This window comes from Dipodomys ordii, unplaced genomic scaffold (genome assembly GCF_000151885.1).
Source record: "Dipodomys ordii isolate 6190 unplaced genomic scaffold, Dord_2.0 Scaffold55, whole genome shotgun sequence".
Taxonomy (NCBI): Eukaryota; Metazoa; Chordata; class Mammalia; order Rodentia; family Heteromyidae; genus Dipodomys; species Dipodomys ordii.
Genome location: NW_012267271.1, coordinates 902,841 through 926,940, shown reverse-complemented (window position 1 = coordinate 926,940; position 24,100 = coordinate 902,841). Strand labels below are relative to the sequence as shown.

General features: G+C 41.3%; 1 protein-coding gene across 1 annotated transcript in view; it reads left to right on the top strand.

Moving 5' to 3' along the window:
* Dennd1a (DENN/MADD domain containing 1A) overlaps positions 1-24,100 on the top strand; it is a 445,652-nt gene that overhangs the window by 244,034 nt on the left and 177,518 nt on the right. Inside the window, exon 11 of the mRNA XM_013021256.1 lies at positions 12,544-12,589. Coding sequence (XP_012876710.1) covers positions 12,544-12,589 — 46 coding nt within the window. The remainder of the gene's footprint in view (positions 1-12,543; positions 12,590-24,100) is intronic.

The following is a 24,100-nucleotide window of genomic DNA, read 5'->3' as shown; positions in this document are numbered from 1 at the left end:
ATATGTACATACGTGTGTATATATATTTACACAAACATGTGTATGTACACACAAATAAATGATTAAACAAAATCTATTTGAAGGATGGGTGCTGGTGGTTCACGCCTGTAATCCTAGCTACTCCGGAGGCTGAGATCCGGGGAGAGAATCACAGTTCAAAGCCAGCATCGGCTGGAAAGTCCATAAGACTCTTATCTCCAATAAACCTCCAGAACACCGAAAGTGGTGCTGTGACTCAAGTGGTAGAGCACTCATCTTGAGCTGAAGAGCTGAGGGATGCACCCAGGCCCAGAGTTCAAGCCCCACGACTAACCCTCCCCCCACACACAAAATCCAATTGAAATTGACAGTGTCCAGGTAGGATGCAAATGGATTAGTTGAACAAATGGATTAGTGATTAAAATTCCCTTCTATATACCCAATTTTGGGCTAGGCAGGATATTTTAAAGAATGCTAAAACAGACACAAGAGCTTTGTATCTTGTCCATATTGCAGCAAATGCTTATGTGTGCTATGTCCCTAGCACTGGACAGAGGGAAATAGGAGCTGGTAACTGGTTTTATCTCATAGAAAACATGACTCCATAGAGGATTTTGCATGCTTAGGTGAACAAAAGAATGGAACAAAAGAATGTTTGTTTGCATATTTGGGTTTTGTTGTTTGTTTTGTTTTTTAAGCTAAGAAATAGCAAGGGTCTGAGAGTGGTCCAGTACTCAGGGGATGGTACTATTATTATAGGAGTTTACCTGGAAGGAAGGGGATCAAAATCAGGATTTCCCATTCCTATGGAGGAAGAGAAGTTGTGTTTTTAGTGTACTTGACCAGAAAGTACACACACACACACACACACACACACACACACACACACACACACACACACTCATGTATGTATTGGTCAAACAAAGAACAATTATAAATTACTGAGTAAATCCTGAGACGGTTTGACTGTACTCAACCCTGATGTTTGAATAGAGAGTCTGAGTGGTGGGAGGAAGGTCCAGATTAGAAGTCAAAGTCCTGGTCCAAATCCTGGCTCTGGTCCTATTTAATATGTAACAAGGGTGAGTTACATCCTCTTTCCTTTGAGTTTCATTTTCTTTCTTTCTTTTTTGTTTTTTTTGGGTCCCGTTGTGGGGCCTGAACTCTGGGCCTGGGCGCTGTCCATCAGCTCTTCAGCTCAAGGCTAGTACTCTACCACTTGAGCCACAGTGCCATTTCTGGCTTTTTTCTTTTTGCTTATGTGGTGCTGAGGAATCAAACCCAGGGCCTCAGGTATGCAAGGCAAGCACTCTACCACTGAGCCACCTTCCCAGCCCGAGTTTCATTTTCTTTATCTACAAAATAATTCCAGTAATATGGCTAGAAGTATAGTCTGGAACCAAATAGACAACTAAAAAGAAGTTACTGGGTAATGAAATTAACCCACCCCTAGGCTGATGTGACCTTCATTTCCTTCAGCAGCCCCCAATACTTAGAGTCCCAAGAGCCTGTAGAAGATATTTTGCATACTTCTAAGAAAACTGTTTTTTGGATTTACTCAGTAATCATTTTTCTTTGTTCAACCAATACACATTTAAGTGTGTGTGTATGTGTGTGTGTGTGTGTGTGCACTTTCTGATCATCAGGTACACTAGACACACAATTTCTTCTCTTCTTCCATAAGTGGGAAGTCCTGATTTTGATCTCTACTCTTCCAGGTGAGCTCTAGTCCCATCACCCAAACACCTCCCAATCTCTTTACATCAAGGAATTGACTCAACATAAGGTTCAATGAGACAGCCCATCTTCAGACCATAGCAGAGTAAGAGAGGACAATGTCCCTTTAACATAGAAACCACTCTTTCCAAATTAGAAGATGAAGTTTGTTGGCTCTCACCCACCTGCCTTCAACGTGCTCTCCTGACTGCACTCTAACCACCAGATGATCTTTCATTTTCTTGATTCTGCATCTGAACCTCTGGATCCATGTTCTGATATTTTCTCTGTGATAAACTTCTACTGCTATAGAGATCTCAGCCATGGGGCCCCATCCTCATGTTTTCTGAGTCTGTCTCCTTCTAGTAGACTGGAGAGGCACAAAAGGGTGACCTACTCCCTGCCTGCTTTCTGCTTGTAAGGTAGAAGCAGCTTATCTCCAGCCCCAGTTTCTGACCAGCCTCCATGCTTTACCTTCTGCTGACTTGCCCATTTCTCATACACATTATGTATGTAATTCCTCAGTCCTCTCTGGCCTGCAGCCTGGCTAAGATATACAATCCTTAGAAAACTCTAGAACTTATGAGGTACAGTGTAGTAGTCTTGCCAACAAAGGCATTTTAACTATGTATTGGGAACCATAGGTCACTGTAAGTTAGGAGCCACAGACCATAAAAACATCCAAGATTCCAGAAGGCAGCAGCACTGGAACAAGTCACCTCATGCCAGGGATTTTCAGACAAGTATTCTTGCCTCTCTCAGTTTCTGGCACCAGGAAAAATGTGTGAAGCACTATCGTGGTGCTAGGCTCTTTCCTTTGAACATTTGAACTGAGAACCTAGGTAAAAAAGGTTAATGGATGCTAAGCATTCTTGGCATATGTGACATCTTTATACTGGAAAAAGAAAGAGAAACTCTTTTCTTATTATTACCAGTTACATCGAATGTTCATTATTCCTCTATAAATCTCTTTCTCTTTGTTTCTTCTCATTTGTTTTGCACCTAATTCATTTCTGCGTTTCTAGAAGGAGCTCCGGGACTGCTGGTGAATCCCAGTCTGAGTTTGTTGGGGGCAGAGGGAAGGTTGTTTTTTGTTTTTTTTTTGTGTGTTTTTTTGTTTTGTTTTGTGTGTGTGTGTGTGTGTGTGTGTGTGCGCGCGTGTGTGTGTGTGTTTGTTTATTTGTTTTTGTTTTTGTTTTTTTGCAGCTAGTTCTGGCTATTATGGTTCTGGTTGAATTCTCCGTGGCCTCTGAGAACTCTGTCTCCTGACCTTTACTGTATGATTAACTTCTCCTGCTGCAGTGGTCTCAGCCACAGAGTCCCTCCTGATGTTTTCTGAGTCTGTCTCCTTCCGGTAGACTGAGGAGTCACAAAAGGGCGGCCTACTTCAGGCTTTGATGTTGACCTTTCCAGGTTTTCACCCAGGCATTATCTTTGTAACTTAGGTTCATTTCAGTTAGGACAAGTGGCTTAGGGCTCTGGACGGCATCTGTCCCCCCTCCTTCACTGGTTACCCTGTGGAGCTTTAGAGCCACACTCGGACAATGTCCTCTCTCTGCTTGCTTTCACTGATCAGTGCCAGTGATATACATGTGTCTTGCATTAGCAGTCATCCCCAGCATCCAACTCAACTCACACTGAGCTCCCCTTCTGCTGTCAGAAGCCTTCCTTGTGCTCTGGCCATGTGAAACCGCACACAGAACCAGGTGATCTTCACGTCCTTACCCAATCTAGAGTTATTACTGGTCTTACAGGTGCTCATTCTCTGCTATTGCTCAAAAATTAGAGAGTGCTGGATGGGAAACAAGGAAAGAAATTAAATACCATTTCCCCAAAGAAAAGTTTAATTGATAGCCTTCACACCAATTGTACTTTTCAAGCCCTGTTATGTGCCTCTCACCAGCCTTATGACTTGTCAAGTCACTTAACCTCTTTGAGCTATAGATTCCTCTGTAAGCTACAGAGATAAGCCTTCAAGATTGCTGTGAAGATGAAATGAGGTCACCTTAGGCCTTCCTGTCTTGTATACCACAGCACCCATGAGTCTCCTTGTTGCAGCAGTGTGTGCACATAGAGTAATGTACTTATTTCATCTGCTGCTAGTAGGCTCCAAATAGGCAGAGACCAAATCTATTTTCTTTCCTCTTTCCCCAGCCCGATATTGTGCCTGATACATAGTAATACTAGTTGACTGACCAGCATATGATAAGCCCCCCTCCAGTCTTTTTAAAATTCAAGCTTCTGACTAGTAGTTCTCTCCGTTTCACAGCCCCCACAGGTAGCAAAAGCCATAGAAGGTGTTCAATTTCATTATGTAAGACATTACAAAAGTTGTATATATCCCTGCGCATATCATACCCTCCTCTATGTTTTAAATCATCTCTATATTACTTACACCTAATGTAATGTAATGCATTGTAAATAGTTACTGTGTATTGTTTAGGGAATAATGATGAGATAAAGCAGCATTGAAACCACTGTCAGCAAGCCTAGGAACACGATATTTGAATGGGATGCCCTGCAAGCACTGCTCAGACAATGTATGCTAGAGAGAGGCTGGGGGTGGTCTATGAAGTGGTGAGAGGCCACAGCTGGAGGTGCTACATGGTGCTCAGTATGCAGCAAATTCAAGTTTTCCTTTTTTGGAACTTTCTAGAATTTTATTTTTAGAGTATTTTTGATCCACCGTTGGTTGAATCTATGGACACAGAACCTGTGGGTATGAGGGTCGACTGTAGTTTATTTTTCTCTGTGGATTCCGCAGGTCACGTTATGATCTCCTATCTCTTTGGGTTTGGCAGCCAGAGGGCTCAGAGCCCAATTTGTGGCCATCAGTAGATGTCGTAGCATGACGCTCAAGTATTGACTTTATTGTTTTTTTTTCCTTTTGCTTCTAATTCTTTCCCTACTTTAGGGACTATACTGAATATATTCATATGAATTGCTTAGAACAAAAAAAGAATCAATCCCAGCTAGTGAAGCAAGCATAGTTTTATTCTGATGGATCTACTAGCTGTTGAAGTTTTTTTTTAGTATAATTATCAAATAATTTTCTTTTGCTAAATGTAGCATAATGGTCCAGAGAAGTCACTATTAAACAAGAGCAGTATAAGAAACATTGCGGGAGAGTTTGAGCTGGAGTTGCTGTTAAGAGGGAAACTTTGAACAAATTTCTCAGAACAACTTTTTTCATGAGGGGAAAAATAAAATACCAGTTGGATTATGTGAGGATTCCCTGAGATCAGATAACTAAAGCCTTGAGTAAGATGTCTAGCTTGTGTTAAATATGGAATGGTGCAACTCTGTCCTAGCTTTGTGCCCAGTGGGTCATCCAGACCAAAGCCTGAAGGAAGGGAGGTATAAGCAACCACTGGTGCCATATGAGAAGTGGGCAGCATGGGTTCAATGGGGCATTAAGGAAGTGGGACTGAGGTCTGTAGGTATATCATGTAACTAAGATCTCAGAGGTCATATAGAACAAGATAATACCTGGAGTGGACAGAGCAGTGAAGATACTCCTCTAGAAGGTGGGGACTCTAGGCCTTCCTGTGGCCTCCTGAGTAGACTAGAAAAAGCTAATCTCCTTTTGCTCTTCTCCTTCTTTGGCTATTTGAATGCTGGTCTCCTGGAAAATTTTGAACTTGTTAACCTCAGTGTGGTGGGTGTGGGCTGTAGTCTTTGCTCTGCTGTGATCTGTATAACCTCAGATGAGTTACTCATTTTCTGGGCTTCTTCATCTGTACTGTGGTTCCTCCACACTGAGGACCCAGGGAGAACATGTCTAGCAGCCTTGGCTGGCAATGACATGAGGCAAGCACACAGCCAGTGGTTGGCAGCTGCTTGTTACTCCTACTGCCACACTGGTCACCATAATAGCCTAGGAGCACCTCTCTGTAACCTTCAGGAAGGCCAAAGCCACATTTTGTTCCCAACAAGATGTGCTACATCTTCTTTGTTCTTTCTCCTGTTCTTTTGTCCTTGACCTCCCTCACAAAACCAGGCTTCATTATTTGGAGCAGAATTTAAAACTGTAAGGCAAGCTGTGTTTATTCTTTTGGTTTTTTTCAAAAACAAGAAAGAAAACAAAAGGCTCAAGTGAATAAGGCCTCTTTCTGAGCTTTCCTTACCTTTAAAAATAGTAAACTGAGGGAAAACTTGTGGGCCCCCCTCTGCTGAGAAAAGTACTTGGGTAAAAAGGTGGTGCACCCGTGGGCGGGAGGGGGGGCACTGTGGTGTATAAGTAGTGATGCTAACTGTGCATTTGTACCCAGGTAAAGAAAAGAGAGCCAGTAGATTTTCAAATCCCTGGGCTGCCCAAGGCTGTGTTCCTTCCTGGTGTCAAAGAGGGCTTGCCTGCCAGGAAGTGTGAGACCTGTCTTCACCCCCTCCACCTTTGTCTGGGGAAGTTGAATGCTGTGTATTTAGACCACCAGTGTTCTTTTATTTCACCTGACTCATTTCCAATTAGTAGCAGCTCACCTCAGGGGAACATAATTAAGAGGGTTCTAGTTATCTGGGGGAAAGGAATTAAACAAATTGTGGCAGTGCAGTCATAATGGATGGGGACTGCAGGATCATTAAGAAATCTGCAGATCCATATGCATGTCTGTTCATTGCTAGGAATGAACCCAAGCTGTAAGACCTACCTATACCAGAAACACAGGCCCTTTCGGTAAACTAACACTCCTTTCCTTTTGTCTTCAGTATCAAGTATAACTGCGACAATATGAGTACAGCCTGCCTCATAGACTGACAGCCCTTAGTTTATAATATTGCTTTACCACTTACTAGCTGTGTGACCTTGGGCAAGTTGCTTCACCTTTCTGAACCTGTTTCCTCATCTGAAAGTGTAGATAATAGCACACTACCTTGCAGAGTTGCTTTGAGAATTATATATGTAATGCATAAAAGTGACTGGGTTATAGTCACTCAATAATATTAGTTCCTTTCCCTCTTAGGATTCAAAATAAAGATACCTTTCAGGTAAAGGTCATTATATTGTCACTGCCTTGATACCAGCAACAGAATCCCTTTCCTCTGTAGGGGAGCAGGAAGAAAGAGGAGCTTTCAGTTTCCCAGGATGTAACTGAGGAAGTCAGAGAGTGCAGTAATTTCCAGAGAACAAAGGCCCAGTACAGTAGACCCTATTCTTATATTCAGAGATGTACAATGGCGCCCTACAAACACCGTCGGCTGCACAGCAGTTGTGAAGCAGTTGTCATGATCTGCCTGTGCATAGATATGGTTATAGCTGTTAATATTATCATTGCTTTAATTTAATTATGTGTTTAATTGCCATTTAAAATGTCTTCAAAATGGCAGTATGATTCAGCATTGAAATTAAAGTTGCTGTGATTGCTGAAGTGCTCAGGGCAGAGAGAAGCTATCAGTGAAAACAAGTATCTTTGCATTTATATTTTCTAGAAGAGCAACAAACAAATCGGACCTAAATCAGGAAGATACTTTTAGGACATGAATTATTGTTTTGCTTTGTTACTGAATTGTCCTTGGAAAAACATGGAAATTGATGCCTCTGAATCACAAATGATTCAGATGAGTCGGACTCCAAATGTGAAGCTTTTAGAATTAGCTTACTAAATTTATTTGGCTATGTTTTCTTTTTAATATATGCCTTAGAGTGAGACACCCTTTTTTTTAAAATTTCTAAGTGGTCAGAAAGAACAAACAATTGTTTCCTTGCCAGTACATTAAAATAAGGAGGAGAGGCACCCTCCTGAAGAAAGTGCTGCACAAACCCACAGAGCTCACAGGAGAGTGCATGGATGCTGAGAGCATGTGCTTGTGAATCAGAAACCTATATGCAAAGTGATGAATGTTGACCATCCTTATCATCAGTTTACCAGATGTCTTCAGAATGAAGAATAAACAAGAAGCCATTCTCTGAATGAGAGTAGAATGGGACCAATGGTGCCAGCCACACTGGGCTTGGAGAGAACCCCTCTGGACTTGACAGTTGCTTACTGAGTGTCTACCAGATGTTGCCCCTGTGCTAGGCACATCTTGACTGTCTCTTGTCCTTGCACATTGTCCCTCTAGAGATATTTGGTAAGGATATAGCAAGATATTAAACAAAACAAAAACAAGCCTAACCCCTCTGACTTACTAACTCAATGTCTGGGAGCTCATGCATCTGAAGGCGTTCATTTTCAATTCAGTATTGCATTAATGAAAAGAAGTGACTTATTATCTAACTATAGAGATAGGATTAATTTGATTGCATATTATATGGTCCTTAACAATTACAAAACTTGTAGTATAATATGGAAAGAGTTGATGTGGACACTGAGAAAACAATCAAATATATGCAATTAATTTCAAAGATATAAAACAATTTATGTTGGCTGATATTAGAAAAGTATAAGGCAAAATTGAGATGATATAATCATAAGTAGATATCTTTTTCCAAAACTTTTTCTAGCTGAGCACTGGTCTGTCATTCTAGCTATGCAGGAGGCTAAGATCTGAGGATACTGATTTGCAGCTAGCCCAGGCTGAAAATTCTGGGAGACTCAGCTCCAGTTAACCACCAAAAAACAGGAAGCGGTGTGTGTCTCAAGTGGTAGAGTGCTAGCCTTGAGCAAAAGAGTTTTCCAAGATAATGAATCTTCAGTAATTATTCTGGCATAGTAACAATAGGAATTGTTATCAGGACATACCTAAGAATTACCAAGGTACATACTTGGCACACTGAGGTGTTAAGGAATCTCTGAGCTTCTTTTTCTTTCCAGTCCCTCCCCATACCAAGGATTTGTAATTAGATATTTTCAGGGTAACATTGCCATAGATTCTTGGAAGTATTTGAGGCTTTGTAAGCAAATGATAACAACAGGGAAAGGTATTTCTCCAAACTTGCATTCATACAAAACATGATTTTCAAATGAATGTGTTTCAGATATTTTCTAAATACAGAACTGTTGTAGTCCTAACAATAGTTGACTAAGAAACTATATTTCTGTGATAACTATAATTGCTCTTGGGGAAGTTATTGGGCTTAAAAAATGCTAAAGATGCCTGAAGAACTATTCCACTTTGTCCCTTTTTCCATCTGTACCCTCTTCTATGAGGCTTAATCTCTACTTGGGGTATCATTGATTTTTATTGCAGATAAAAGAGCATTTCATTAAAACCTACCTATTTAAAATTCTAGAAAATATTTCTTTTCCAAGTAATAGCCTATGGTTAAATTCAGAGGGCTTAGGCTATAGGTAGTATTCACCTTTATCTCACAGTTATTTGAATGTCTTTTTCTGCATGTCAACTTGTTTGTTGGGATTTCAGCTCTGAAATTCTAGTTGAAACTCATGGTGACTGATCAGTTGCTTGCTTACATGGTCTAGCTGCTGAGGTTTAGCTAAATATTACAGATCTGAGCTTTCCATTCTCTGTTTAGCTGCGCTTCTAGACACATTAAGTGGCCATTTTTCTGGAATTCTGTGCTCTTCCTGCCTCCTTTCATTACATTAGGCAAGGTTCCACTCAATGAGACATTTGCAGTTTTAGGACTTCCTGCTGGGGTTTAGACTTTGTATTTTTGACATTGAAGCTGTCATGTTCCTGAAGCTACTTAATTAGAAACACATTCATTTCAGCATATACTGAAGAAGAAGGGGAAAAAAACTTGGACAACAGAGCCAGGCACACTGGGAAGTTGGAGGATTTGTGTGGCTGGCAGCTAAGCTAATGGCTTACAGTTTAAGGGGAAAAAAATATCACAGGGCATTTCCCTGCTCCTAGAAGCAAAGAGAATGTGCTGGGCAGACACCCTTAAAAAAAAAAAAGGCAAAACAAAAGAAGAGAATTTGTGAAAGAAAAGCACAGCTCTACTTTCACTATAGTTGTACATATAGTTCTTTCTTTGTCTATTAACAAATGCAGAAGTCTTCTAGAAGAATACTCCTCAAACATTGCTGCTAATATTCAAGTTACTTTTCAGGCTTTCAAAATACATGACTGCTGAGATATGTATTAAGACAGTTTATATTCTGGGGAATCGTTTTTGCTTGAAGAATTTTATTTGTTGAATAGTAATGAGGGAATTGTGCCCTTTCTATTTTTAAGTTTTTGAACAATTTTCAAATGTACATCTGATGTTTAAAAAGCTTTGTTGCTTCACCATTGCTTTCTGGATACAACTTACACTCCTAAACAAAATAAACAAACAAACAAAACCAAACAAACAAGCCCCTAAACTCCTTCATATTCTATTGAAAAAAAAACCTCTCCTTACCTCCTTATTTACCTTTCCTTGTTCCTCAAACTCTTTCTAAGGAACTATCCTTGCCTGCCCACTTTGACCCTCCCAGCTGCCACTGAGGATCCTCCAATTATGAGCCCAGGGTCTTTTATCTAATGTCCTAAAAAAAAAATACCCCTGCACAATTTATAAGATAAACACGTGTATAAGATATAACACTTGGAAAAGTCACCAATCATTCCTTGCCTCAAGAAAGCAATGATGTGGGTAGTGAGCCTGGGCAGTGTAGGCTCCATAGTCTAGAGCCAGTGTGGCCTGAAGGAAGGAATGTGCACCCTTTGGGCTCAAAGCCCAAGGATATTATTTGGTTTTGTGGCATTTGATTTAGACAAATGACTTAAACTCAAGTCTATTTCCTTCTTTGTAAAATAGGAGGATTATGTAGATTAGAAAAGGTGAATTCAAGAGTAGATATAGTGGGGTACCTGTGGCTCATGCCTATAATCCTATCTACTCAGGAGGCTGAGGTCTGAGGATCATGGTTCAAAGCCAGCCTGGACAGGAAAGTCCAGTGTGACTCTTAATCTCCAATAAACCACTAGAAAACCAGAAGTGGAGCTGCGGTAGAGCACTCACCTTGAGCTGAAGAGCTGAGGGACAGTGCCCAGGCCCAGAATTCAGGCCTCACAAACGGGCTGGGGGGGAGTGTTGATGTATCACTAACACACTTTCCATTAGTAGGGAGCATTATTCATAGTTGTATAATAATAGTTATATGAACCCATTTCAGACCCCTGAAAACAAAGGGGAAGAACTGGTCACTCCAGCATACTCAGGTAAAAAAAACCTGGCAGTGAGGTTCTTATCCTCTTGCTCAATGACTGATATGGGGGAGGGGGAGGGCACTTGATGCTCTGTGAGAGAAACAATTGCTTCAAGAACTATAATGTTACTGAGTGGCATGTTTGCCACGTGGGTGGAGTAGTTTGCCAGCAGCTTTCCAAATACTTTGTTTAGCCAGAATGGACAGCTAGGTGCCATCTCTTTTTGTGTTGGCAATAATGAGGATTGAACACAGGGCCTCCAATTTACTAGGTAAGTGGACTATCAGTTGAGCCACACCTCCAGCTTCCTTTTGCCTTGACTATTTTTGCCAATTTCATTTTATGTCCAGGTCAGCCTGGCCTTCGATTCTCTTGCTTGTGGTTCTCCAAGTCCTTGGAGATGAACAGGCATACACCACTGTGCCCAGCCATTGTTCTTTCCCAGTAACTGAGCTAACAGGTACATACTCTCACTCTCATCCAATGGGTTGAGATGGAGTCTCATGATCTTTTCTTTTCCTTGAGCTGGCCTCAAACCATGATTTCCTGATCCCCTCGGCCCTCGTAACTAGAATGACAGGCCTGCGCTACTGTGCCCAGCAAATAAAAAAATCATTCTTTGAAACCTAATAAGCCCATCATGGGACTGCAACTTATTTCCATTATAATTTTAGCAATCACACTTCCCATTTGTATCAGGAACTCTACTAGTCACTTGAAGTACATTTTGTCTCATTCTTTGCTGTTGTTTTTGTGCCAGTACTGGAGCTTGAACTCAGGGCCTGGCACTGTCCCTGAGCTTCCTTTGCTCAAGACTAGCATTCTACTATTTGATCCATGGCTCCATATCAGGCTTTTTGGTAGTTTATTGGAAATAAGAGTCTCACAAGCTGGGTGCCGGTGGCTCACGCCTGTAATCCTAGCTACTCAGGAGGCTGAGATCTGAGGATCAGGGTTCAAAGCCAGCCCAGACAGAAAAGTCCACGAGACTCTTATCTCCAATAAACCACTAGAAAACTGGAAGTGGCACTGTGGCAAAAGTGGTAGAGCACTAGCCTTGGGCTGAAGAGCTCAGGGATAGTGCCCAGGCCCACAGTTCAAGCCCTATGACCAAAACCAAAAGTCTCACAAACTTTCCTGCCCATGCTGGCTTCAAATGGCAATCTTCCTGAGGAGCTAAGATTGCAGGTCTGAGCCACTGGTGCCCAGCTCTTTTTTTTTTTTTTTGTCATGGGGCTTAAACTCTGGGCCTGGGCACTGTCCCTGAGCTCTTCAGCTGAAAGCTAGCTCTCTACCACATGAGCCATAGCACTACTTCCGGTTTTCTGAGTGGTTTATTGGAGATAAGAGTCTCGTGGACTTTTCTGCCTGGGCTGGCTTTGAACCCTGATCCTCAGATCTCAGCCTCCTGAGTAGCTAGGATTACAAACGTGAGCCATCAGAGCCTGGCCTCGTTTTTTTTTCCTTTCCTCATTCTAATAACAGCATGCCAGGTCAAGCCTGGTATACCATTTCAAAGATAAAGTGACTGAGGACGTGCTGTTGCCTCACTGCTATTTGAGAACTGACATTGAAGTTGATGCTCTTCCTGTTATCCATAGTGTTTCCAGTGCTGCCTGAATTTTGAAATTCTTCTGAAGTTTCTAGGCTTGGGAACAAAATGTCATATTAGGATTTTTGTTGTGAAAGGAAATGTAACTGTGCATACGTTTATTAAAACAGTTTCTCTCCAAATAGTGAACCATCTGTAATTTTCTGTCGGAAGCAACAGACATTAAAGCAGCTGTGTGTCTCTGTTTCTCTTCACAGTGCTCCCATGCCCTACCTCATAGGAATCCATTTAAGTTTAATGGAGGTAAGTTGGCTTCTTTTCCCTTCTACTGCCTGACATGGGGTTTTCTTTTGCTTTATGAAGTAGAAAAATGCAGTCTCAGGATGCACAACCCAGAGAGAGGTTGAAGCAACAGCTCATGTACATTGCCCTCCCAGATACACAGAGCTGAGCATTTGACTTAGACTCTTCTCTCTGGCCTTAGTGTTCAGGGCTCTTTCACTTTTTCTTGGAGATGGTGGATTTTCCAGGGTGAGTGAGTTAGGGACAGAGAGACAGGAAGAGAAGGTTCTATGAGAGTTTGAACAAGGAAGTGATTCATTTTCATAATGATGTTTATTCTAAATCACTGTAATGGTATTACATTTTCATTATAGGAAATGTGATATAGAAATATGAAGAAATAAATTAAAACTATCCACAGTGCATTATTTCAGATTGAGCTGCTGTTAGCATTTTACTAGTCTTCTCATTTTTATTCTGTGAATATATATTTTTATAAATGTGCATAATTGATCTGGGATATATAATTTTATGTCTATTTCACTTCACATTATGGCATTTCTACATGTTTTTATCTACTCTCAGTCATTTACAATTTGCTACCTGTCATTTCTATTATTTGGATATACCACAACTTAACCAATTTTCTACTGTTGGACACTTAGGTTGTTTATCACTTTTTCCACTGTTATAAATAGCATTTTAGTGAACATCTTTATGCATAAGGCTTTATCTGCATTTTGACTTATTTCCTTAGCATAGAATCCCTAAAGTAGAAATGCTTGGTCAAAGCTAGGAATCAGATGCCAGATTGCTTTCTGTGTGGCTGTACCAATTAGATAACAGTTATTTTAAAGGACTTTTCTGCAAGGGTTCTTAGTTTGTAGACATGAACCCCAAGGTAGACCTTTGTACAAGAGCAGAATGGGATGGGGCTGGTTGGCTGAGTGGTACGGGAGATGAGCTCTTAGAGAAAAGCTACAGCTATGGCGGCCTGTGGTGGTACTTTGTATGCCTTAAAGGAAGTGCTACTTCTCTTCTTCTGTTCCCCTCATTTCACGTCGACGAGGACCACCTGCTTCTCCACTAACTGTTGCACACTGTGCTATTGTGCTTACGAAAATGAAACAAGTTGGTTATCGAAAAACCTGTTTGTTTGACATTGAGAATCTTGATCAAAATAGACCACAGAAATCTGCTCAAATTTCTAATTTGACAGGATGGCCATGTGGCTTCTCCATTCTGTTAGCAGTCCCTCCCTGTCATCACCCAGCCCTGAGCACATACAGTACTCCGTTGATGGACTACACCCAGCACAAAGCACATACAGTACTCAGTTTATGGACTACACCCAGCCTGAAGCACACACAGTACCCAGTCTACAGACTGCACTCAGCCCGAAGCACACACAGTACCCAGTTTATGGACTGCACTCTGCCGGAAGCACACACAGTACCCAGTTTATGGACTGCACTCAGCCCAAAGCACACACAGTACCTAGTTTATGGACTGCACTCAGCCTGACACTCACACAGTACCCAGTTTATGGACTACACTCAGCCCGAAGCACACACAGTACCCAGTTTATGCACTGCACCCAGTCCTGAGCACATACAGTACTCAATTTGTGTACTATACCCAGTCCAAAACACAGTATTCACTTTATGATCTATACACACCTCAAAACACCTACAGTACTTATTTTATGGACCATACCTAACCCAAAGCATATAGAATACCCAGTTTATAGACTACATATCTTGGAGGATGTATTTAAAAAACTAAAAAATAAATGCTTTCTAAGCTAGGGGCCAGTGGGCCACACCTTTAATCTTAGCTACTCAGGAGGCTGAGATCAGAGGATCAGATCAAATAGAGATCAGCCTAGGCAGAAAGTCCATGAGACTCCAGTTAACCACCAAAAAGTCCAGAAGCAGAACTGTGGCCCAAGAGGTAGAGTGTGAGCCTTGAACAAGGAAAAGCTCAGGGACATTACCTAGGCCCTAAGCTCAAGTGCTAAGATTCTCTCTCTCTCTTTCTCTCTCTCTCTCTGACACACACACACCCACAGAGTGAGTGCTTTTCTAATGGACCTTTTGTGCCAGTTGCTGTCAAGTTAGGAACACTCATCTAAATATTATTTGGTCTATCGTAGTCCACAATTCCCTCCTGCCTTTTCTCCTGCCTTCCAGGCTGCTCTAGGACAGGCTTTTTCAGACGCATTGTGTGTCCCAGTACCGTCAGCACTCTCACAAATGTCTAGCCTTAAAGTACTGGTCTTCTCTCTGCCCTCCAGGCCTCTTGTTTAAGGCTTATGTTTCAGAGTCCATGACTCTCAACTGTGATTCTAATGGTGCTCTGCCCCGCTCTGAATATTGGTTCCTAGAACCAATTGAAATTCACCTTGATGTATGTCTTTTCCCAGCAATTTATTAGCTGTGTAAATACACATAAAGCACTGAGCAACTTCACTCCTTGCCCCAGTCCCTATGAATAGTACCAAAGTGGGGCCCACTGAGCATAGCTGAGCGCTCCTCTTCCTCACCCATTCTCTCTAAATATTTTCTAGGTGCCTGAAGTGTCTCTTACCCTTTTCCTCACTGTCCTCATTGACACTTCTTCTTCATTAAATTTCTCTTTGCAAAACCTTGTTCATTCATTAGATAACCTCATAATGCCCCTCTATTCCAAGCATTTACTCTGTAGGTATAAAGATGAATGCAGGATTAGTCTGTAGTGTCCACATGGAGTAGAAGGCCACCTTCCATGCTTGCTGTGAACTGCCCTCAAGTTCCACATGGGTTCTCCACTGCAGCCCAGCCTTCGGCCTCATCACTGCGGAAATGCTTGTTACCAGTGCTTGGGCTGAATAGATCTGCATTGCCAGTCTGCTTGGATAAGCTGTGCCCTTCTCTGACACTTCAAGAAGCCTCCTTGGTCTTCTTTTACATATAGAATTTCTTGCTCTGAATTATGGCTGTTTGCCTCTCTGACCCTCTTCATCATCCCCTGGAGCAGGAGTCACTGTGGTGGCCTCAGCACTCTTAGCAGATGCCAACCAAGCAAGCAGTATTGCTGAGCCACAGCTTTCTGAGAAGGGCGCAGTGAGTGCATGGGAAGCTGTCACTCAGAGCACATTTAGAAGCTCTCCTACTGGCCTCACTTCTCCCAGGTAACCAAATGTCGTAAATTTGCATAGACAAGGGAGGCAAGTTTTTTCATTGTTATAAGCAATGTAATGCAAGGCCTTTTGTGGAAAAACATACAGTACAAAGTATATATATATATTTTTTTTTTCAAGCTAAAACTTGAAACTGTTTTGCACTTAGGAATACAGGTACAAGTCTGTCTGTTTGTCCACCTTTGAAGGGCTTTCATTGATGAGGGTCAGGAAGCACTAGCCAAGATAAATTTTGGCCTAATTGATTGACTGAGTTTACTCTGCTGTGCTCGTTTGTGACTAGCACCAAAAGGAAAACAAAAATAGTAGTTGCCCCGCCCTTGAGCCAGCCTTCTGAACAAAAGCATTTCTACATGCACCAGACAGCCCACATGCTATTAAATTTTAGAAGGTTCTCTCCTGTTCTCTTTGCCTGGATTTGAGCTCAGACTTAAGAGGCTTCTATTGTGTTTACTAGTTGGATTGGTCTGGCTGTGTCATGCCTTTCAGGTTTAGAGTCGCTTCTCTTAAGGATTCCCACAGGAACATGAGCTATAACCCTGGGGAAGAAGCACAAACCTAGGGCCAAAGAGACTTCTTTAAGGAAGGAGTTGGGGAGGCCCATCTCCTCTCACTACACTAGTTTTTCTACTGGCAATTCAGCAAAAGGCTTATTTTTGACTGTCTTATTTTTTCTTGAAAGCTATAGGCACCTTATTATGCCTTTGCATATGTGCCAGAATTTTTTAAACTTCAAATGAATGTGGCAGATGTTCATAAAAGTTTAGAAAAAGCTACCATAGGAAGACTTTTTAACCATTTTTATGACACTCAAATTTGTTGCACAAAAAATATAAATTATAATCTACTATTCTCATTGGAAAAAAGGTTATTTTGAGAAAAAGACCTACTTCTAGTCTTCAAGCTCAAATGGGATGTCATGGACATGTATTAAATGATAACCTTGTCACTATAGAGAGTCCACTTCCCTTTGCGAGTGGCATGTTTATAGCTGATCGTCATTCTCTCTCCTGCCTTTTGATAATCTTTCTCTCATTTAAGCAATTTGAGGCTAGTGGCAAGTTAGCAGGATAGCCAAGGGTGTTGGCATAGACCTAACTTCTTCTTGGAGAGAATGATCATGTTAGTTGGCAGCTAGGAAATCCCAAAACATGGCCAGATTACACACTGACTATTTCCTTTCATTCAGCTGATCTCAATTTAGTTCAAGAGACATTTGTGCAGTCCCCTTCTGTGCCATATATGGTAGCAGGTGCCAGGTCGTATCTGGTAGATAGTGTTTCTCTTATTTGTAAATGAAGATTTTCCTCTCAGGCTTCACAAACAATGCTTTGTGTGCAGTGTCACTTGTGGTGGTAGAATGATCAGGAAGGAGTAGGGAAAGACAATAGATAATAACAGTGACAGTTTTGAATAGGGGCTCAGGCAAGCTTGTAAATGAAATTCCACTCACACAGAAACAAGGTGGTATGGCTTAGATTGTCCTACTTCTTGCTCAGATGATCTTGGATAAAGTGATTGTCCTGTGAGCCTCTTCTTTTCTCACTTGTAAATTGAGAGTAATGGCTGAGTTTTTGTTATGGGATCACTGGAAGGATCCAGTGAGACAGTGCACATCAAATATCTAGCACAATACCTAGTACACAAAGAGCTTCATCAAGTCAACAGTCACTGCTGTTTCTATTTATTTGCTGGGCTTAAAGTCATTTACATTGTTAAGCTGATGGCTTTGAATTTGTTTTAGAAACTCATAGATTCCAAGAATCATCCTCTTTCCTATAGAAAGATTTTGAGAAACATTGGTTTGTGCCTGCTCCATTTATTCCTGATTTGCAATGCAGCAGGCACTATACCAAAGTTAAGAATGACACTTTTGTAGGATTTGATCGATGCACTTCCAGACCCTTGCCTCACCACTTCCTTTCTTTTGCGTGTCTTGCTTTTTCTTGAAAGCTATAGGTACCTTATGCCTATGCATATGAACCAGAAGTTTTCACCTTCAGGCAAATATGACTGTCATCATACGTTGACTCTAGATCTTCCTGCATCTCTGAGAGCTGTCTCCTGTGGCTATCCAACATACTGCCTATAGTAGGGACAGAGGATGCAGGACTTTGCACAGTATGGATTTGAGAGGCCTGTCTAGGAGTTTTATATTAAATGGTGACCATGACACAGTCTCCACCTTTCTTGAAGTTTTGTGGGGAGCAGATTCAGACAACTAGAAACTTACTGGTGAACTGGAGTTGCTGTAAGCTCTGATTAGAGATACTCATTTTAATCTTGAGGGTTGAGAGCTTTCTTTTTAATGGAAGAGAATGCCTGGACTGATAGCTAGCAGATCAGGCTTAGGAAAGCTAGGGGAGTCAGGGACAGCATCTGTAAAGCCATGAGGTATAAGGCAGAGAGTTCCTCCAGACTTGTGAGGAGTTCTATGCCTTCCAGGACCATAGAGCTGAAGGGAGAGAGTGGAGCTGAAGTAGGCAGGAGGGGCCAGGACATCCAGGGCCTTGTAAGCCGCATTAAAGAGCCTGAACTTTATAGGGCAACAGAGAGCCATTGAAGGGTGTAAATAGAGGTGGGACATGGTCAGGCCTTCTCCTTGTGGGCCATTAGAAACCCAGTCCTTCCATATAAAAGGCTTGGGAACTGCTTAACCATGTTAATAAAGTAAATTGATATTTGTCAAGATCAAGGTAATTCTTAAGGAAATTGCACACCAAAACTGTGTATATAAAATTCAGATGTGTTAGCGTCCCCAGCCTGAGCTTCTAAATGGTTCCTTTGCCATCAAGTTATGGCCAAGGTATTTGTACTGGCAGCTTTCTTTGAGGTTTTAAGTACTGCTTTTACTAGATGTTGTCTTATCCTCTGCTTTTTGGGTGTTTTTATGCACCAGGTATTCTTTTTTTGTACCCAAGGTGAAGGATATATATATATATATATATATATATATATATATATATATGATATACTAAATGGTAGTCCCAGGCAGTGGGAACAGGTTGAGTGAGACCCAGGGACCCAGTTTCAGGCCCCCAGTCAGCTCTCTCTTTCAGTGTAATAGCAAGAGGTAAGTGATGGATATTTGGTGAGACAGGCCAGGCTCCCAGCATTCCTCTCTCTTTCTCATTGCCATTTATCTAGGAAGATTTAACTATAGGCCCCTGGAAGCTTGTTTTTGCAAATAGACCAAGTGCTTGGAACAGTACTGAGCCACCATTCTGCCACAGCATCCAGGTGCCAAATCTAAGCTCATCTTGTTCTCTGGACGCAGAAGTCGCGTGTGTTCATGTCTGCTTCACTATCGGGGTTTAACATAAAATAACAGGATTCACTTATTACAGAAAAAGAAAAACTAATTCTTTTATTTTGTATTTCAAAGAACCTGAATTTTTGACAATTGAATCAGCACTTTTTTTTGCTTTATTTTTATTTATTTTTTTATTGTAAAAATACTGTACAGAGCGGTTACAATTACATGGGCAAGATAATGAGTACATTTCTTATCAAGCATTGTAGCCTCCTCCTTTGTCTCCCCTTTCCATCCCTTCGCATCCTCCCCCCCATCCCCCCCACCAAAGTTGTAAAGTTTGTTTTTCGACATAACAACTTGTACATCTCATTGTTGCAATGGGTCCTCCTGTATCCCTGTTTTTACAATTTGTTTTTTCCCTTCCCCTCCACATATACCAACATCATATACAGTGAAAGCAGGGGTTATACCATGGGGGAGGGACATACAAAGCAACAAAGACATAATCTTATAAATAAGTTAGAAACAATCACATGAAAGATCTCTTTTTTTTTTTTTTTTGGTCAGTCGTGGGCCTTGAGCTCTAGGCCTGGGAGCTGTCCCTGAGCAATTCAGCTCAAGGCTCATGCTCTACCACTTGAGCCATAGCACCACTTCTAGTTTTCTGGTTTTTTGTTTTTTTTTTTAATTGTGAATCAGCACTATCTTAACTGGTTTGTTTCTTTTCATATTTGTCCTAACATTAGGAAGTCTTTAATTGTATATGAGAATGTGCATATGTGTGTGAGTATAATTTATATGTATATAGAGGCATATTATTTACAGTTAGTGAAGAATAGTGTTCCTTGTTTTCACTGTATCATCTTTCTGCTTCATGAAACTCCACAAGTAGGCAGAAGTAAGGTGTTGTTAGCATTTGTTAATGTTCAGCTAATTCAAATCTCTGAGCTATATAGCCATATTTGTATATAAATGGTGGTTGGCATGTGTCCTCACAAGAAGAGAAATTCCATGTGACATTTATTGTTGGTCGCTAAATAATTCCTGTTCCTGCTTGATAAGGAAGCAATGTACATGTGCAAAGTCCTACCTGGTGGTTACAGTATAGGCATGGGGAGAACCTGGGTGAGAGAGGGGGAGGAGGAGAGAAGGTTGACCTTTTTGGACTTTTGCTTAGTGTGCCACACATGATGCTGCGGACTTGGCTTTCACTTGAGCATTGTTGAAACACTAAGAAATGGAAGATACATTTGCCTATGGGAGAGCCAAGCCACTGTGAGGGGAAATTGTTTGCACTGAGTTCCTTTGTTAAGGTGTTTCTACTCCTTGCACTGTCCCTCAGGCTACGTGATTATGCCTGGCTCTCTAGAATTGAGCAGAATCTGCACTCTGTGTTGGTGTTTGGAGTAAAGAAGGGCTCAGGACCCGCAGTTTGATTCCTGCAAAGCCAGTATTAAAATACACTAGCGGTAGGGCACACTTCCTTAGATGCTACACTGCTCCGTTCTCTCATCTGTAAAATGTTAGTCATCTCAAGGAGTTGTGAAGATTAACTGGAACATTGGATGTGGAGAGCTTGTTTCAAGTATGTGAAACATTCATAGAATTGATAAAAATTAGAGGCAAACATTGTCATTGAGGGATGGGAAGGTAGATCAGTGGTAAAGTGCTTACCTTGCATCCATGAGGCCCTGGGTTTGATTCCTCGGTGCCACATAAGCAGAAAAAGCTGGAAGTGGCTTTGTGGCTCAAGTGGTAGAGCACTAGCCTTGAGCTGAAGAGCTCAGGGACAGCTCCCAGAATTCCAGCCCCATAACCAAAAAAAAAAAAATTGTCATTGAAACCCTGAAATCCTGGATATAACTTTGTTTGGACAGTGGCCTGTTTTCCTACGTTTCCCTGGGATGAGGTGGTGCAGTCAGCAGAGTCGCTCCCACAACCAGGGAATTCAGAGCTCAAACACAACTCACTACTCACCTTGCATCTCTTCAGGCCCTGGGTTCAGTTGGTAGATTTCCCCATGGACACTCTCTCTTCATGGTGACATCTACTTTCAAACTGAATATCACTCATCTGAGCACTAGTGGCTCACTCCTGTAATCTGCATTACTCTGCCCGGGTAGAAAAGTCCATTAGACTCTTATCTCCAATTAATCAGCAAAAAAAGCCAAACTGGAACTGGTTCTCAAGAGGTAGAACATCAACCTTGAATGAAAAGGACAAATGAGAACATGAGGCCCTAAGTTGAGACCATAGTACACACACATACACACACACACACACACACACACAAGTGTGTATCACTCTAAAATGCCACTTGTCTTAATGCTGAGATTAGTTAATATTGAAACAACTTAAAGCCCCAGTAGTATGTAATCAGGGAACAATTACCCCAGGCTGAGTCAAGTGTCTCCTGCAGTCATTCATTTCTAGTCTAATTTGTCATGACAGAGACTTCTCTTGCAAGACATGCTAGACCCTAGTCCACTGTGGAAAAAGATGAATGAAATGAGTGATTATTAGGGGAATCCAATGAAACACGTGATCCTTGTTATTCGATTTTCCTTTCATCTCGTAGCAGGTCATTATTACTAAAACCTATTTAGCAAAGTTAAACTGACTTTAGAGAAAATTCAGAGTTTATATATTGTTACCAAGAGATGCCTAAATGAATCAAATCCCTGTCCGATGAAGGAACAGTCATCTGCAGGAGACCTGTAGCAGAATAGAATGGCTCCCTCCAGCCTTGGGTTCAGCTTCTAGCTGCCTCATGCCTAATCTGCTTAGACCAGAGGAATCAGGTTAGCCAGGGACAGGGACAGGTGACTTCCTCATGTGCCTGTCTACTTGTACAAAGCTGCTCTTGGGACCTGCTTGCTAGAAACAACTACAAATATTACAGATATTAACCCCAGCCCTGAGTAAGGGTCTATCAATGTGTGTAGTACTTCAGCCTAAATGGTGAGAGGGAGGGGGCCTGTTTTACAAGGATGTATTACTTCCTTTGAGTCTTCCTCTTCTCTTTTGTGGACTAGATTCCTCATTTCATAGAAGGTTTTAATGAAGGACAATGGAGGAAATAATATTGGTACATACCCACATTGGTTCCCCTCATGGGTAGTAAGTGTTACATGAGTGTGGAATTGGAATCTATTTCTTCAGAAGAGCTAACTGACTCCTCTACCTAACTCTGCACTTCTTGTCAGTCTTTATTTTACAATGGTTGACTTTTTCTAAATTATCTTTTTCTTCAAGGAACCCATGTGAGTCTCTGTGGCTTCTTTTCATAAACTCCTTAGGAGTGACCGAGGCCGTGTGGGAGCTTAGACATGGCAGCAATGATTGAAGAGCGGTACCCTTGGCCTAGGCAAATCCCATTTGGGATCTGGGCACATGTGGTTCTGTTTAACACCATGCTCAAGGACTCATGGTATGAGTTTGTGACCATCAGGCATTTACTGTTGATATGCTAGGTCACCACAGTAGGGGTGTTTGTCAACCAAATTAAACTTCCTCTTAATGACCTAAAATAATTGATTCGGAAGGTCTTTAAATGGACCAGGGCAATGTGTAAGCAAGCTGAAATCTGGCATTTTCTACACAAATTACTACATGTTATTTTGTGTTTTGCTTTTGATGAAAAAATGTGAGTAGACCCTGGGCATGGGAACAGGCAGAATCCCAGCTCTATCATTTGTCTCTGTAACTTGGGCAAATGACTGACTTTCTGTGGGCTTGTGCCTTTCCATCCCCATCAGCAAAATGGAGTCCCCTCTCCCCCGAGGGGTGATGGCTAAGTGCTATGCATATTAGCAGGCTATTATTCAATGGTGGATATTATTATTAATAATATTTCCAATAGGCACTTCAAGAAGATAGCCTATTAAGAGTTTGTGGTCAGTCTGTGATATAGTAATTATATCTCTTCCTCTCCACCAACCAGCTTTCTCTATAAACTGATCTCTATACTAAAGTTAAACATGCACAGAGGAAAATGTAATTAAAACTGGAATCCATAGACCTCCTGTTTACATATCACTTGATTCTCCACTGAGTTCAAAATGAATTTAAAGTTGCATAGTAGGATTTTTGCTATGTAGGCTATAAAAGGAGGAATTTTTTTTTCTTGCCTGCTTATCTGGGCATGCATGATCTAAGCCTAGGTCTTTGTAGAAGCAGCTTGGGGCTACCATCCTGTTTACTCAGAAACATAGGTATGGGCTCAAGGCAGTTCTGAAGTATGATCAACAGTCACTAAAGTTTTATTTGTGATTGGAAATTACCTATATCTCATGGAGTGCTTTGTGTGTCCTACCTAAAATGCTTCCCTCCATAAGCCAAAAGGTACAAAAAAATCTGACAAAAACCGAAGGTACAGACTGGGGCTGCCTAGACTACTGGATGCTTCCTGAGAATATGTTAAATGTGGGGGCCTGACAGCCAATAGTTTTGGAAAATCCAGTGACAATCAATCTAGTTCTTTTCTCTTCAACATTTGACTGCAAATATTTCATGTTGACCGAATGGGTTAAATTATGAAGCATGATAAGTACATATGCACATTACCAATCTCTAGCTTTAGAAGGGGGGGGAGAAAGAAAAAGATAGCTATGATTTTTGGAAGTCATCCCAATTTTTAAAAATAAGAGAATTTGGACATTTTGGCATATGGGGTTTTTTAAATGAAATTTCATGGAACTGAAAACAGTCAATTTTAGGTTTCCAAAAATTGTTTTGATTTTCATTGGTATAAATTTGTTGCACATGGTTTTGGGGAAGTTCTGAGAGATACATTTAAGACTTGGAGGTTGATTTTTTTTAATTATTTTTTTAGATTTGTGATTTTTAAAAGGTGATTTTTTTTAAACCTTAAAGTATAAATTGGAGGACAACATAATTCTACTTCTGGCCAGGTTTGGTAACATCATGCTTTCCTAGACAACTGAACTTGGGGCCAAATCAGTGAGCTTTGTTTCAGTGCTCCCTGCACTGAAGTATACCCACTTCTCTTCCCCACCTCAAAGTTACAATCTCCAGGCAGAGCTAGTTGGGTATCCCATTAGCAGCAGCTGCTGGTGATCAGCTCTGTGAGAGT